Source organism: Garra rufa, chromosome 4, assembly GCF_049309525.1.
Source record: "Garra rufa chromosome 4, GarRuf1.0, whole genome shotgun sequence".
NCBI lineage: Eukaryota > Metazoa > Chordata > Actinopteri > Cypriniformes > Cyprinidae > Garra > Garra rufa.
In genome coordinates, this window is record NC_133364.1 from 5,423,513 (window position 1) to 5,440,741 (window position 17,229).

The 17,229-nt window shown below is 30.1% G+C and overlaps 1 protein-coding gene across 1 annotated transcript in view; it reads right to left on the reverse strand.

Annotated features, from left to right (window-relative positions):
• plekha5 (pleckstrin homology domain containing, family A member 5) overlaps window positions 1-17,229 on the reverse strand; it is a 195,897-nt gene that overhangs the window by 35,319 nt on the left and 143,349 nt on the right. Inside the window, exons 5-8 of the mRNA XM_073838461.1 lie at window positions 12,052-12,090; window positions 5,567-5,687; window positions 4,284-4,388; window positions 2,137-2,226 (exon numbers count right to left, since the gene is read on the reverse strand). Of these exons, the coding sequence (XP_073694562.1) occupies window positions 2,137-2,226; window positions 4,284-4,388; window positions 5,567-5,687; window positions 12,052-12,090 (355 nt within the window). The remainder of the gene's footprint in view (window positions 1-2,136; window positions 2,227-4,283; window positions 4,389-5,566; window positions 5,688-12,051; window positions 12,091-17,229) is intronic.

Sequence of the window (17,229 nt, forward strand, 5' to 3'; positions counted from 1 at the left end):
ATAAACACAAAAAAGAACAAAATGGCAAGGATATAACAAACTACTAAAACTTTAACAAAAAATTTAAACAAAAACTGAAAATGTTAAATATTTAATTCAAAATATGAATAAATAATATATAAGTATATATTATAAATGTATATTTGTAATATTTATAATATAAATATTTTTTAAAAATGACAAGCATATGATCAAAATTACTGAAACTTTAACAAAAAATTTAAATGTAAAAATAAAACATAAATAAATTCAAATTCAAAATCATTCACAAAGTTGATTCGGATCCTTAAAAAAATTCTGGAAGTCTCACAAATCACTTTTAAACTTATGTGTTACCAGTTTGAATCAGTCAAATGATTCACTCACCGAATCACTTTGAGTGGGAATCAAAATAATCTAATTGAATCATTAGTGATTCAAAAACAATCAGAATCATTCAAACTGTGAATCTTTCCCGTTACTTAACTCACAAAGCTGATTCAGATCATTAAAAAACTTCTGGAAGACTCACAAATAACTTTTAAACTCATGTGTTACCAGTTTGAATCAGTCAAATGATTCACTCACTGAATCACTTTGAATGGGAATCAAAAGAATCAAACTGAATCATTAGTGAATCAGAATCATTCAAACTGTGAATCTTTCCCCTGTTACTGAACTCACAACGTTGATTCAGATCATTAAAAAACTTCTGGAAGACTCACAAGTAACTTTTAAACTCATGTGTTACCAGTTTGAATCAGTCAAATGATTCACTCACCGAATCACTTTGAGTGGGAATCAAAAGAATCTAATTGAATCATTAGTGATTCAAAAACAATCAGAATCATTCAAACTGTGAATCTTTCCCGTTACTTAACTCACAAAGCTGATTCAGATCATTAAAAAACTTCTGGAAGACTCACAAATAACTTTTAAACTCATGTGTTACCAGTTTGAATCAGTCAAATGATTCACTCACTAAATCACTTTGAATGGGAATCAAAAGAATCAAACTGAATCATTAGTGAATCAGAATCATTCAAACTGTGAATCTTTCCCCTGTTACTGAACTCACAACGTTGATTCAGATCATTAAAAAACTTCTGGAAGACTCACAAGTAACTTTTAAACTCATGTGTTACCAGTTTGAATCAGTCAAATGATTCACTCACTGAATCACTTTGAGTGGGAATCAAAATAATCAAACTGAATCATTAGTGATTCAAAAACAATCAGAATCATTCAAACTGTGAATCTTTCCCCTGTTACTGAACTCACAAAGCTGATTCAGATCATTAAAAAACTTCTGGAAGACTCACAAATAACTTTTAAACTCATGTGTTACCAGTTTGAATCAGTCAAATGATTCACTCACTGAATCACTTTGAATGGGAATCAAAAGAATCAAACTGAATCATTAGTGAATCAGAATCATTCAAACTGTGAATCTTTCCCCTGTTACTGAACTCACAACGTTGATTCAGATCATTAAAAAACTTCTGGAAGACTCACAAGTAACTTTTAAACTCATGTGTTACCAGTTTGAATCAGTCAAATGATTCACTCACTGAATCACTTTGAGTGGGAATCAAAATAATCAAACTGAATCATTAGTGATTCAAAAACAATCAGAATCATTCAAACTGTGAATCTTTCCCCTGTTACTTAACTCACAAAGCTGATTCAGATCATTAAAAAACTTCTGGAAGACTCACAAATAACTTTTAAACTCATGTGTTACCAGTTTGAATCAGTCAAATGATTCACTCACTGAATCACTTTGAATGGGAATCAAAAGAATCAAACTGAATCATTAGTGAATCAGAATCATTCAAACTGTGAATCTTTCCCCTGTTACTGAACTCACAACGTTGATTCAGATCATTAAAAAACTTCTGGAAGACTCACAAGTAACTTTTAAACTCATGTGTTACCAGTTTGAATCAGTCAAATGATTCACTCACTGAATCCCTTTGAGTGGGAATCAAAAGAATCAAATAGAATCATTAGTGATTCAAAAACAATCAGAATCATTCAAACTGTGAATCTTTCCCTTGTTACTGAACTCAAAAAGTTGATTCAGATCATTAAAAAAACTCTTAAAAGGCCACTCTAGTTTAGTTTAATTAGGTTAATAAAGTGTGTGTTTGTAACAGAGATGTTGGACTCACCTCTGTAGTAGAAGAGGCACATGTCAGACATAACGAACCATCTCTTCTTCCACATCTTCATCCCGGTACTGTCCTGCAAAAGTCCAGCAGCAGAGCAGCTGTCAATCAAACCAGCCGACCAATCGCAGTGCAGCACAGTAAGCCCCGCCCCTTGCTTATTTTCCTCAGACAACTCAAATATCTGCTTTGTCGAGATGATGCTCTCCATGTTCTCTAGAGCGGAAACTCTTCTCTTTTTTAAGTCGACTCGTTTGATTTGAGGCGTGAATCATATTCACATTCCTCCCTCGTGTTTTACTGTTTGTTGTGTTAATGTTTGCACCGTGTAAGCATGTAAATTTTAATTCAGACAACAAAGCCTGATGATTCGGCTTGTGCTGCGGGAGCGGCTTTGATGGAGGATGTTTGGGGAAGAGGAGAGACCACCTCTGAAGTCGTGTTTTTTCACGGAAACACGCTGCTTTCAAAGGAACGCTGGCGCAGCGATCGCACACACAAAGACTGGAGTTACTGATGCGGCCGTAGCGCTTTATGTGGTTACTTCACTCTGCCTTTGTGAAAAATATGATGCAAAAGCACAAATGCGGTTGTGGAGTCATGCACGGACTGCAAAAAAACACAGGCAGATGAAGCACCGATGAAACGTTGGATGGATAAGCTTTTAAGTGCAGGACAATCTTAGAAAACGTGATCATCAGCAGCTAAATAGCCATTAAAAGTGTTCATCTGATAACTTTATCTCTGTCTGACATCTACTATGATATAATCACGGTATTTTTTTTAAAGTGCATTAGAGTACTACGGAAATAAATAAAATTCTACATATAAATATAAAATTATATGAAATAAACTAGCATTTTGAATAAAAAATGGGCAAATGGATTTTTTTTATTTATTTTTTTTTGCATTATGGTAATGAGAATTTATGGCTGAATATGCTTAGTTGTAAGAAAAATACAGTTATTAATGCTTAAACCCTAAAGGGTCTAAAAAATAATATACATTTCCTGTTGAAGTACTTTAGAATATAATGGAAATGCATATCATTACCGTAATGAAAACAACATTATTATAATATATAAATATAATTATATTTAATTAAATATAAAATAACATTTTAATAATAAAAAAGAAATAAACAAAAACAATAAAATGTCAAAGATATTTTTTTATTGCAGCAATTATTGTCATGAAAATAATTTTAAATGCAAAAAAACCCTCAAGGGTCCTAAAATCTAATTTTCTTTTTTTTTTTTCCCCCATGCATATCATTACCATAAAGCAAAACAAAAGTATATTAATATATAAACATAACTAATATAGTGAAAAATATTGTGATGATTGCTGAGATTATCGTGAAGAGAACTGTGCTAAATTTTCATGAAAATAACGTTAAATGCAAAATAAATAAATAATAAATAAATAAATAAAACCTTAAGGGTCCTAAAATCTCATTTTCTTATTTTTTCCCCTGTTGAAGTACTTTAAGATTATATTAATATATAAATGTATCTATATTTAATAAATAAAAAAATATATATTTTAATAAAAAAAAAAATAAAAAATAAAAATAAAACGTCAGAACAGGATGTTTGATGAGATTTTTTTTTTACTGCATTCTTTTTCATGTCCTAATTTATGCATATATGTCCTAAATGTAATGCATATTATTACCATAATGCAAAAAAAATTATATATAAAAAAATATATTTAATAAAATAAAAAATAAAATAAGATATAAAATATGAACAGGATGATTGATGAGATTTTTTTTACTGGATTATCGTAATGAGAATTGTCCTGTGGTAAATGCTCATGAAAATAATGTTAAATGCAAAAAATATATAAATAAAAAATACTTCCCTGTTGAAGTACTTTACAGTACCATGGAAATGCATATCATTAGCATAAAGCAAATAAAAAGTATATTTCAGAACAGGATGTTTGATGAGATTTTTTTACTGCATTATGGTAATGAGAATCTATGTCCTAATGTGCTTAATTCTTACGAAAACAATGTTCTGATGCAAAAACCCCTTATCAATTTTAAAGATGCTATATACTTTTTTGTGTATACTTGCATAAATCCACGGGGTATTAATGGTTTGTAAGAGTGCCAGAGCCACGAACCTGTTTGTAAAGCCACCCATTTTTCACCACCGGGGCATTAGGGTTCCTCTTGATGGAGTTGGATCTCTTCCCAAAGTTGTGGACTTTCTTTGAGGACCTGGACAGCTGCAAACAGAGTGAGAGGAGATTATTCTGTGAAACGACACTCGCGAGGCTTGCCTGTATACATTATTCACTGACGGAGCTGTAAATAATTACAACTTACTAGTGAAGTCGTTTAGCGCATGCATTATGAATCAACAGCACTCACCAACCCTCAGAAAGTTAAAAAGCCGCTTAACAGAAGCCAAAACACACAGGCAACAATCAGAATGAAAAACGAGTCTCATTTCATCATCTTCTGAGTTAAATTGAAATTATTATCTGAAAAAATATTTAGTGTTACGAATGTATGTGTTCATGTTTTTAATGCATTATTTTAAGCAATTAGGGAGAAAATTATATAATAGAATAATAATAATTTAATTTTAAAATCATACATAAATTAAAAAAAATCAAGGAAAAAAACATGGGCCCTTTAAAAACATTATTTAAAATAAAATAAAATAAATATATAATACATATATACATTTTAATACACAAAATCAAAATAAATAAATAATTGAAACTCAATCCATTTGCAAAATCATATAGTATACATATGTACATTTTTGGTAAAAAAAAAATATTTACAATTGATATATATATATATATATATATATATATATATATATATATATATTATAATAATACATTAAACTCCTTTTAAAAAATGATATATATATATTTATTAAAATTAAATAAAATACCTACGAAAACTTCACATTCAAAATTTCTTTTACCCATATGCATGTGTACTATATGCATATGCATGTTCATTCATTTATTTGAGAAACACTGGCATCTTAAACCACACCCATTCATGGATTGTTTATCTTGTTTGTGTTATTTAGCGTTTGTGCAAAATGATATTTTCAGTGGGTTGTCTGGTTTAGAAACCGAGTTTCCATCCAGATATTTTTTATGCAAGACGTTGCATTAAAAATGCATGATGGAAACACTAAGATTAACTAAATGCACATAGAAAAATGTCAATGCTTGCTTGAAACGGATATCTAAGTAGTCCTAACCCATTGCATTTTTATGCTACTCTATTTCAACTCAACATAACTGAGTGAAGACAATGAAGCAAATGTGCAGTAATGAGGACCATAATTGTGCAACATGCTATTGATGCATGATGGGACAGGCCAATCTGTCGAGCTGGATCTAGGCCAAGGTCAGCGAGTGAGTGAGTGACTTACTCTGGTTGTGGGGCTGCTGGGATGTGTGGCGTAGTCTGAGCCGCCCGTGTAGTTCGACGCTTCGCTCATGGTGCTGGTTGGACGTTCTTTCTTCTCGGCCGCTGGTGCTTTGGTCGCTGGTCTGGAAGAGGTGAGAGGAAGAACAGAGGAGGAACATCATGAATTAATCTTATTTGTACATCATTCAGACTTGGAGAGAGATTGTGGGTTATTTATTTTATGTATTGCATGCTGTCGACTACCACAGACAAAAATTGACTCTAAAGCTGTTACAGTAAAGAAACTCAGAATGAAAGCAAAAGAGAAAAGCATTAAAAGCTGGATAAATAGTTTTCTGCATGCAAAGACACCAACTTAATGTTGGTGGTTTATCTACAGAAAATAGTGTAGTGAAACATAATATAATATAATTATTATATATATTTTTAAATCATATATAAATTTAAATAGTCCGGGGGAAAAACATGAGCCCTTGAAACTCTCATAAAATTTTTTTTTTTTTTTAGTTAAAATGAAATAAAATAAAATAAAATAAAATAAACTACATATATACATTTTATTTAATACATAAAATTCAGTTGTCATGAAAATAATGTATAATGGAAACTCTTCAAATAATTATATAGTAATGTGATATATAAACATTAACTTAATTAAATAAATAAATATTCATTATATTACAATAATTAAATATATATATACACACATACACACAATAAATAAATTAAAATTAAATAAAATACATATATAAATTTTAATATATAAAAATGAATCGTTGTAAAAATAATGAACATTTTAAATTTTATTTACTAATATATAATTATATCTATATACCCACAATAAATAAATTCAAATTAAATAAAATACATATATAAATTTTAATTAACATATAAAATTGAATTGTCATAAAAATAAAAATCCCAGAAACTCTTTACATTCTAAATTCTAAAAATAAATTATATTATACAAATAAAAAACTTGCTAAATACATTTTATTTAATATATTAATTTAATTGTCATGAAAATAATGTTGTAATGCAAACGAAAAAAATAAAATAAATCCTAATTCTAAAATCCTAAAATCTAATTTTCACCAAATGTGAATTTGGATATTTATGGGATATATAAATATGAATTTAAATAGATACAATGTACAATTATTTTTATATACACAAGTCATATTTCAAGATTCCTGCATATGAATCAATGCATTGAGAAAACATCACAGATTGACCTGTTGCTCAGAATAAAGAATACAAAAACTTCAAAGCTCCATGACTAATATTACTTGCATTTATAATTTGCATCAAATAGAAGTCATAAAGAATGGCACTTTATCCTGTTGCTAATATTCTTTTTTTGCATGATTGAAATCTAGTCTGTAGCACAAATAACAAACATTTTCAAGAAAAACTGCTTCAACAAAAATACAATAAACAAAAACATAAGCAGATGCATTTACCAAATTATTTTTAAGACTGTTTGCGGTAATCGACAGCAACATCGGGGTTAAAACAACCAGAAGAGTACTGTATGTGAAGGCTGAGCGATTGCTGTGCAGATAAACAAAGAAAAGTTCTTGCGCTTCTGTGAGACACTTAGGAAGTTCAGGCCTGTGTTTTAATAAGCCAGAGCACTTCAGCATTGAGACAGAACGAGAAAGAGAGAAATAGAGGAGACAGGCCCCATGCATCAAAGCAATTACTCACTCCACGTCTCCGCTGATCTACTCCCACACAATTGACAACCTTAAATGGCCTGCCAGCTCCGGCTCTGACACACCGCATCCGCACTTTATGACCCAGTCCAGCTGAAGGGCAAACGCAAACCGAGGCTGTAAAGCCAACGCCAAAGTCTTATTTAACCAAAGTGAAGAGAAAACACAATAAATACGGCCATAAACCCTGAAATCCCTCAACACACGGAAGTTCAGTCGGGAGGCATTGTCCCGTAGGGTTGGCCTATATTTCCATGCTACGGTAGAGCGACGACGTCGAGGGGAAACGCTGCTATCTGGAGCAAGGGAGAGAACACCAGGGTAAAAAATAAGAGCTGTCTGGCTTCTGGGTCACGTCGCATGAGGAAAACATTTTGTGTTGAATATTAGCAGTTAAACAGTCTGTTGTTTGCGTCCCATAAACATCAGGAGCAAAAAAAAACAAAACAAAAAAAACAACACAATTTGTTGAGTCAACTTAAAATAATTTGTTACCCTGCTGCCTTAAACATTTTTAGTTCAGTCAACTCAAATAAGTTTAGTCAACTTGAAATGTTAAGTTGTACTAAGTGACAACTTAGATATTTGAGTTAACTTGATAAAATTTGGTTTGTTAAACTTAAAAGCTGGGTAAGTTGTCCAGCTGCCTTAAAATTTTAAGTTGAATCAACTCAAATATTTAAGTTGTCAGTTAGTACAACTTGAGTTTTTTTTGACTGAACTAAAAATTAAGGCAGCTGGGTAACTTACCCAGCTTTTACGTTTAACAAACCAATTTTTTATTAAGTCAACTCAAATATCTAAGTTGTCACTTAGTAGAACTTAATATTTCAAGTTGGCTAAACTTATTTGAGTTGACTGAACTAAAAGTTTTAAGGCAACTGGGTAACTTACCCAGCTTTAAAGTTTAACAAACCCATTTTTATTAAGTCAACTCAAATATCTAAGTTGTCACTTAGTACAACTTAACATTTCAAGTTGACTAAACTTATTTGAGTTGAGCTGCCAATTTTAAGTTGAATCAGCTCAAATATCTAAGTTGTCACTTAGTACAACTCAACACTTCAAGTTGTTGAATGAAAAACAACAACAAAAAAATATGTGAAGAAATCTGCAAAAAAAAAAAAAAAATGAAATGCTAGACAAAAAAGCAAAACTAAATAAATAAATAAAACTAAATAAAATAATATAAAACCAAGCAAATTAAATTAATAAAATTAAAAAAATAAAATAATTTTTAAGTTAATTAAATAAATGAAACAAAAATAAAACCAAGCTAAAACTATGAATTAAAATAAAATTATTAAAAAAACAATACAACTGAACATGCGTGTATTTCGTCTTATATTTTCACTTATTTTTCAGCTGTTTATACTTGTGTGTGTGTGTGTGTGTGTATATATATATATATATATATATATATATATATATATATATAAATAATATCTGTCTTCTAATGTCATATTAAAGATTTGTGTAATATATGCATGTATAGATAGATTTTCTATGTATTTTATTATTTTCACAAATTTTCATTTACCGATCTATAATCCATGAAAACAAGTCTTTAAATCTCAGTGTTGGCTCCCAGGCAAACTTAGCTTGTTTCAAGGATTTTTTAGATTTTAAAAAAGTCAGAAGAGACTAATAAATTAATCCTTTTTTCCCCCACACATATCTTATAACGTGAGAAGACTATTAATGAAATGCACAAGTTGCCTGTACTACTGATACAATCCTTTCTAGTGCTTTTTGAATCTTATTATTATTGCATTAAAAAAAGAAAGTCATAGTTTGAAACGGCAACAATTTGGCTGAACTAATTCTTCACCAAACATCGTTTGCATGTGCGCTCGCCCGTCTGACACAAGCATCTGATTTTGCATTGAAAAAAACAAACACAAAGAGACACATTGTGAGCTGTTCAAAACAGTCAGCAGTCATGCACACACCAGCAGCACCAAAAATGAAAAATGCACTACAGTCCCATCCCACATTCATTTAAGGAAGCACAGGGTGGAAAGCCGGGTCAGGGTTGCACCCAGATCCCAGCACGACCTTCCAGGCCGCTGATCTCAAATTAAATTGAGCATTCAACACGCCTATTAGCGTTCATTAATTAATCTCTTCTCAAATAATGAGCTTTAGCGAGCGCTCGCTAGCCACGTCGGCGGCCATCACTCAGCTGACATCTGACAGCGTCTTTAGAGGAACGGTGGCAGCGAGTGTGAAATTAGCCCCATGTCGAGCGGCTAAAGCGCACAGAGTCCAGAGATAATTGACGGAGGGGACGTTCAGATGGGTTTGTGGGTTGGTTGTGCACCGGCTCGACTGGAGGTCATCCGCTAAAATGCGTGAGTCATGCTAGGCTTTAAAACTCTCTGTCTGCTACCATTTGTCTCTCATGCCCTTCAACTCACCATTTTTATTTGTGACAGCATCGTTTGAGGAGGTTAAACTCGGAGGGTCTGAAGAACGTTAGGAAAATATCACAAAATTGGAGCCGTTAGGTTTGAAATATTACCAAGTTTTTGTTTTCAAAGGTTTTAAAGTCATCAAGAAGTGACCACCCATTGTATTTCTAAGTAAAATGGACATCTAATGAAGTTGTGGGTGGAGCTTATTTTATCTGGAAATAAAGAGATGCCCATATATGGTCATTCAAGGGGATTGGCTGAAACAAATGAGAGGGATTTGTGATGTCATACAGAAATGAAAGTCGTTTCAGAGGTGGAGCAAAGTTGTATGTTTTATATAAAAGATTATGACAACGAACATTTACTCTTCTGAATAATTAAAAATAAGATAACATTTAAAAAAACTACAATATTTATATTGTCTTAAATTATATAGTTTTTTATTGTTTAGTTAAAGCTCTAGTATTTTTTATGCTTTTTTAAAATATATATCTACTGTTTTTTTTATTTAGTTTTCCTATTTTTAGTTTAGTTACTTAGTTGTTATTTTAGTAGTAGCTAAAAAAATGCATATTATATATATTATAAATAAATAAATAATCAATCATATTTTGAACTTGGTAACAAAGGCAAAATTAATTTAAATATTTTATATATACTTAAGTTTACTCTTTTACGAAAATGAGAATTGTTGCTTTACTAACCAGCTAAATTAAAATAAATAATTAAATATTTATTTATTTAGGCAAAATTGTTGCCTTAGTAACTATCTGAAATAAAATACATATATATTATAAATAAATAAATAAATCATATTTTGAACTTAGTAACTAAGGCAAAATGTATTAAAATATTATATATTTTCTAAATAATTAAGTTTACTCTTTTTATGAAAATGAGAATTGTTGCCTTAGTAATGAGCTAAAATAAAATACATAAGTAAATAAAAATGTTGAATTTGTAACTCAGGCAAAATTAAAATATTTTATATATTTTCTAAATACTTAAGTTTACTTTTTATAAAAATGAGAATTGTTGCTTTAGTAACTAGCTAAAAAAAAGCATATTATAAATAAATAAATAAATAAATATTTTGAACTTTGTAACTAAATTGAAATTAATTAAAATATTTTATAAATTTTCTAAATAAGTTACTCTTTTTTTTACAAAATGAGAATTGTTGTCTTTGTAACTAGTTAAAATAAAATACGCATATAAATAAATATTTTAAACTTTGAAACTAAGGCAAAATTAATTCAAATATTTTACATATTTTCTAAATACTTATGTTTACTCTTTTTAGTCGTATAAGTAACTGTATGTAGTGTAAGTTGTAAATTACTGTATATATATATATATATAAAAATATATACACTGCACTACTATAACACTACTATATATATATATATATATATATATATATATATATATATATATATATATAAAATTTTTAATTCATTTCAAGTTTCATTGTTCATTTTGTTTTTGTATTTTTTTAAGGCATTACTTTAGTTTACAATAATAATCATGCTCTGAAGTCCTCAATTTCTGTCCTACTTTGTAGCCCAGATGTTACCTAAAAAAAAGAGGCCGCTAAAGCAGCATTCTGTTTTTTTTTTTTTTTGCCATCTTGGCCCTGAAAAACAATGCCAGAATAGCAGAGGATAGCAGGCCTCGAGGACAGGTTCAGGAAGCAGCTGAACTTTCCCCGTCTTGCTTTCAGAACAACATTTTTGTCCAAGTTAAGTGCTTGACATGCTTTACTTTCAGGGATATTTCCAGTGGCGCGACTAATTTTGACGGCAACCATAAAAAGCTTCAATCTTAACATTAAAGAGTCAAAGGCCTGTCACTTAATGCCGGAAACGAGCAGAAAAGCATCGCTCAGGATCTGACGGCGGGCCACCGGAGGCGCGTGTACGTCGAGCCCCATGGCGGTGCGTGTTAAGCTGCGACTCGTGACGAATGAGCGTTTCATCTCCGTCCGCCGTTTGACGGGACTGTTTACAGACTCAAAGTGCTCCGTCTCGTCGTGATGCGCGGGATTACGGGACCCCTGCCGAAGCGGCTGAGGACAACATAATTCTTCCCTGACTGAGAGCGACTTCGACACAAGGAGATTCATGTTTCATATTCAACGTGGGTAAGACAAATCGGACGGCACACATAAATCTTGCATATCTCCACATTAGCGATGCATAGCAGGATATCAGGCAATCCAGTTCAAACAGCGCCTTGGGTTAGTGTTTGAGCAGAATTAATGAGACAGAGTGGCAAAACAACCAGAGATGAATGGAGGCTCCGCGGCTCAAAAGAAGCGCATGAGAGAGGAGATCCCTGCAAAGCATTACCTGCTTAAAACAGGATGGACAAGTTTCCCACAATTCAGACTAGAAAACAGAAAAAAGGAAAGAAAATGAACTGAATACATAGTCATTTGGGGTTTTGAAAACTCAAATTATAGTTATGACATGCATTCAACAATGAAACCGTCAAATGAAGATGATTAATAGCAAACCCACTGGAAAATCCAAATAAAACCAGTTTTTGATGGTAGACGCTGGTTTTATATGGATGAAATCATGAAATAAAGATGTTTAATGGCAGCCCTACTGGAAAATCCAGGTAAAACCAGCTTCTGATGGTATACGCTGGTTTTATATGGTTTCTAAGTCACCATAAACTGAAACCATCCACTGAAAAATATCAATGGCAACCCTACTGGAAAATCCAGCTAAAACCAGCTACTTATTGGTAGAGGCTGGTTTTATATAGTTGAAACATCAAATGAAGATCAATGGCAGCCCTACTGGAAAATCCATCTAAAACCAGTTTCTGATGGAAGACCCTGGTTTTATATGGTTGAAACCACCAAATGAAAAAGATCAATGGCAGCCTTACTGGAAAATCCATCTAAAACCAGTTTCTGATGGTAGACCCTGGTTTTATATGGTTGAAACCACCAAATGAAAAAGATCAATGGCAGCCTTACTGGAAAATCCATCTAAAACCAGTTTCTGATGGAAGACCCTGGTTTTATATGGTTGAAACCATCAAATAAAGAAGATCAATAGCAGTCCTGGAAAGTCCAGTAGAACCAGCTTCTTATTGGTAGTCACTTGTTTTATGTTTTTTTTAAGTGGCCATTAACTGAAATCTTTTCATGGTAGATGCTGGTTTTATATGGTTGAACCATCAAATGAAGAAGATCAATGGCAGCCCTACTGGAAAATCCAGCTAAAACCAGTTTCTGATGGTAGACTCTGGTTTTATATGGTTGAACCATCAAATGAAGAAGATCAATGGCAGCCCTACTGGAAAATCCAGCTAAAACCAGTTTCTGATGGTAGACTCTGGTTTTATATGGTTGAAACCATCAAATAAACAAGATCAATGGCAGCCCTACTGGAAAATTCAGCTAAAACTAGTTTCTGATGGAAGACCCTGGTTTTATATGGTTGAAACCATCAAATAAAGAAGATCAATGGCAGCCCTACTGAAAAAGTCCAGTTAAAACCAGCTTCTTATTTGTAGACACTTGTTTTATATGGTTTCTAGATGGTCCTCAACTAAAACCATCAAATGAAGATTGTGAATGGCAACCCTACTGGGAAATCCAGCTAAAAACTATTTCTAAACAAAGACACTGGGTTTTATATGGTTTCTAGGTGGTCTTCATCTTATAGTAGATGCTGGTTTTATATGGCTTCTAGGTGATCATTGACTGAAAATGTTCAAAAAAGATTATTCATGGCAACCCTACTGAAAAATCTGGCTAAAACCAGTCTCTGTTGGTAGACACTGGTTTTATATGGTTTATAAGTGGTCTTCAACTGAAATTGTCAAATAAAAGAGATAAATGGCAACCCTACTGGAACCCTACTTCTGACAGTAGATGCTGGTTTTATATGGTTGGAAATGAAAAAAGGAAGAAGATTAATGGCAGTCATATTTGAAAATCCAGCTAAAACCAGTTTCTGATTTTAGACACTGGTTTTATGTGGTCATCACAATCAAGGTTGACCTGGTAAGTTAAGCAAGGTGACCAAGTTGAGCAAATATGGCTTGGGTTTTCCATCAAAGAAATGTTAGAGAACAAATAAGAGAAATAATAAGAGAAGGGAGTGAAGTTATAGTAGAAGAAAATATTATAGAGCAAAATTACTAGCCTCAAGAAACTAGATCCATAATGAAACTAATCGACATACGGCGCACATTATTTTCTGTTTAATTACACTGATGTCGGTAGTTTTTGCATCAAAATTTCCCCCAAAAACCCGCCATCGCCTCACGGGTCTGATTCATCTCAGCAGGACTTCTGGCAGGTTGTGGCACTGCTAAAGGCGACTCAATCTGTTGCTCAACAACCTTCAGCTAAACTAGCCGTGAAACACTGCAATCAATGCCAATACATGCAGATCATTAAGGGTGTTTCTTGAACTTGATTTGTAAAAATAAAAAAAATAAAAGTTTGATTATTTTGATTGATTGTTATACCCCTAAACCTAGACTATTTAATCTTAAAAACTAAAAAATCTGGAATGAAAATAATAATATATGAAAATAAAATAAAAATAAAGAAAAACATTTTATTACATTAAAAAGCAACTAAAAATTTTATTTTTTTTATTAATAATATATAATATATATAATGCATGGAATTGTATAAATAATAAATAAAAACATAATAAATTTGTAATAATTTCTTTGTTTGTACATATTATAATCTGAATGTTTTGGATAAATAAAACTGATTTAAATTAGATTTAAAAAACTAAAAAACGTGAAAATCATTTGTGTTATTTTCAATCAAAGTTGGATTTTTTTTGTGTGTAAAAAGTGTGTAAATATTATTCAATATTATGAATGTATTTTATAACTGGATGTAAAATGTTTAAAAATCTAAATTCATTTAGTTTTACTACTTTTCAAATGCATTTTATGTTTCGATTGTATTATTATTATTATTATTATTATTATTATTATTATTATTATTAAATCTTAAAATAAATTATAAAAATGTGAATTATTAGTTTAAAACTGAAATATGAAAATGTGAAATAAAAATTGTTTTATTATTTTAAAAATAATAAAACCACTTGTGAAAAAAATATATATCAAAATCTCAAAAATTACAAAAAATATTTTGTAATATTAAATCTATTCTGTAATTATTTTAATGCAAAATATGCATTATTTATATATTAATATTATTTATATATATATATAAAAAGACAGATTTCCCCTGTGATGCACTATTTAATCTTAAAAATAATAATACATAAAAACAAAACAAAAAATAAAGAAAAACATTATTTTATTACATTAGAAAGTAACACAGATGTATCAAAATGTATTGTATGAACAATGTTAAAAAATTACAAGGATTTGTAATTGCAAATTAAGTTTAAGTATATATATTTAAACCCGCATCTTCAATGTTAAAGTTTAAAAAACTGTTATAAAAATGTAAAAAAAAAAAAAATGCATAGAATTGTAAAAAAAAAAAAAATCTAAATTCATTTAGTTTGACTACTTTTCAAATGCATTTTATGTTTGGATTTTATTATTCTACCCCTAAACCCAAACTTAAAACTGAACCATAATATGAAAATGCGAAATATATATATTTTTTATTATATTAAAAATAATACAACCACTTGTATTGTGAAAAAATATATCACAATTTTGTAATATTAAATCTAAATTGTAATTATTTTTCAAATGATGCATTATGTATATATTACTATTATTAAAATATATATAAAAAAGACATTTCCCCTTGTGATGCACATATACACAATAAAAAAATGAACTATTCAAACAAATATTTTAATAAAAATCACTGGACCACTGGTTTTTAATAAAAAAAAAAAATACTTTGAACATTTTATAACCTGGACATTTTAGAAAAAAATGAATCTACAGAGATTAAATCAAGCAAGGATAGTGTGCAAAGTGTACTGTCGGAGAGATTATTTTCGAAAAATAGTTTAAGAAACACTCAAATCTGATTGCACGGTTAATCGTTTCAGTAATGGAGGGATGTCTGCCGCTTTACTCAAGAGTTTATACGGCAGAGCGAACGCTATTACGGCTCACACCGGCCTCATACATCAACAGAGCGCCACAGAATGAGGAAATATGAGCAGGGTGAAAAAAATGACTGTGCAAATTAATGAGCTTCCACTGTGACGAAGAGAAACGAGGACACTTGGGGCCGAACGTGTAGCAAAAGTGACTGCGTCTGGCTCTCGTAACAAGTGCTGCGTTAAATCACACCATCAGAAGTTAAAAACAGAGTGTTTTTAATTACCACAGGTGTGCAAATAAATTACGGACATCAACATATCAGGCAATCATGGTTTAAATGTTTCAAAAGATATTTTCCCCATATAATGCTATTAAAAACCATTTAATTATTAATTTGATTCTTAAACATAATTTAAGATTTTATGGCAATGACATTTTGGTCAAAATGTATAATATATAAAAAAAGAAAATTGTCATATAATGTACATATATACAATTTAATAATAAAGTATGGTTTAAAAAATTAAAATTGGTCCAGTGATTTTTTATATTTATTTTTTTATTTAAAAAAAAGAGAATTTACATTAGATTAAATAAAGTACAGACAGTGTGTGCAACGTGTTTAAATATTTAAAATAGTATTTAAATATTTAAAATATTTTGGTTATATGAAAGTCCAAATAAAATGTCATATTTTACTGTAAGTATGCTATACAAATGCATTTTATGTTTACATTTTATTGTTTTACCACTAAACCCAGACTTTTTTTTCTTAAGGAATGAGAATTCAATATAAAATGTCTTCTAAAATACATTTTTGAAATAATATATATCTATATATAAAATACATAAAAGATGAAGATGACATAAAAAAAATAAAGAAAAAGATTATAATTTTTTAAAATATATTTTAAAACTGATTTTGTGAAAATTAAAAGAAATGCGGGGAAACTGTCAATTTAAAACTATTAAAATTATTATTATTTTTTTAAATATAAGTCCAATTAAATGTCACATTTTGCTATAACTATTTATTTTTACTGCTTTGAAATGCTTTTTATGCTTAAATTTTATTGTTACACTAAACCCTGAATTTCAATCTTAAAGTATGAAAATGTGAATTTTTTTAAATAACAAAAATAATATAAAAATAAAGAATAAAAATACTAATTACACAAATGCAGGAACTTTTCAAAACATTTAAAAATAATTATCAATTATTAATATCATTATTATTATTATATAATAAATAAATTGTAACAAAATGTACATTTTATAATCTGTATGTTTTTAAATATATTTTTCAAAGCTGATTTTGTGCAAATTAAAACAAGTAATTTTCAAACTATTTAAAACTAATTAAAAATGTTTTAAAAACTATATTTTAAAAAGTCAAACGAAAACGTCACATTTTGCTATTTATTTTTATTCCTTTTAAAATGCATTTTTACCACTAAACCTAGATTATCCATTTTTAAAGTAATCAAATCCATTAT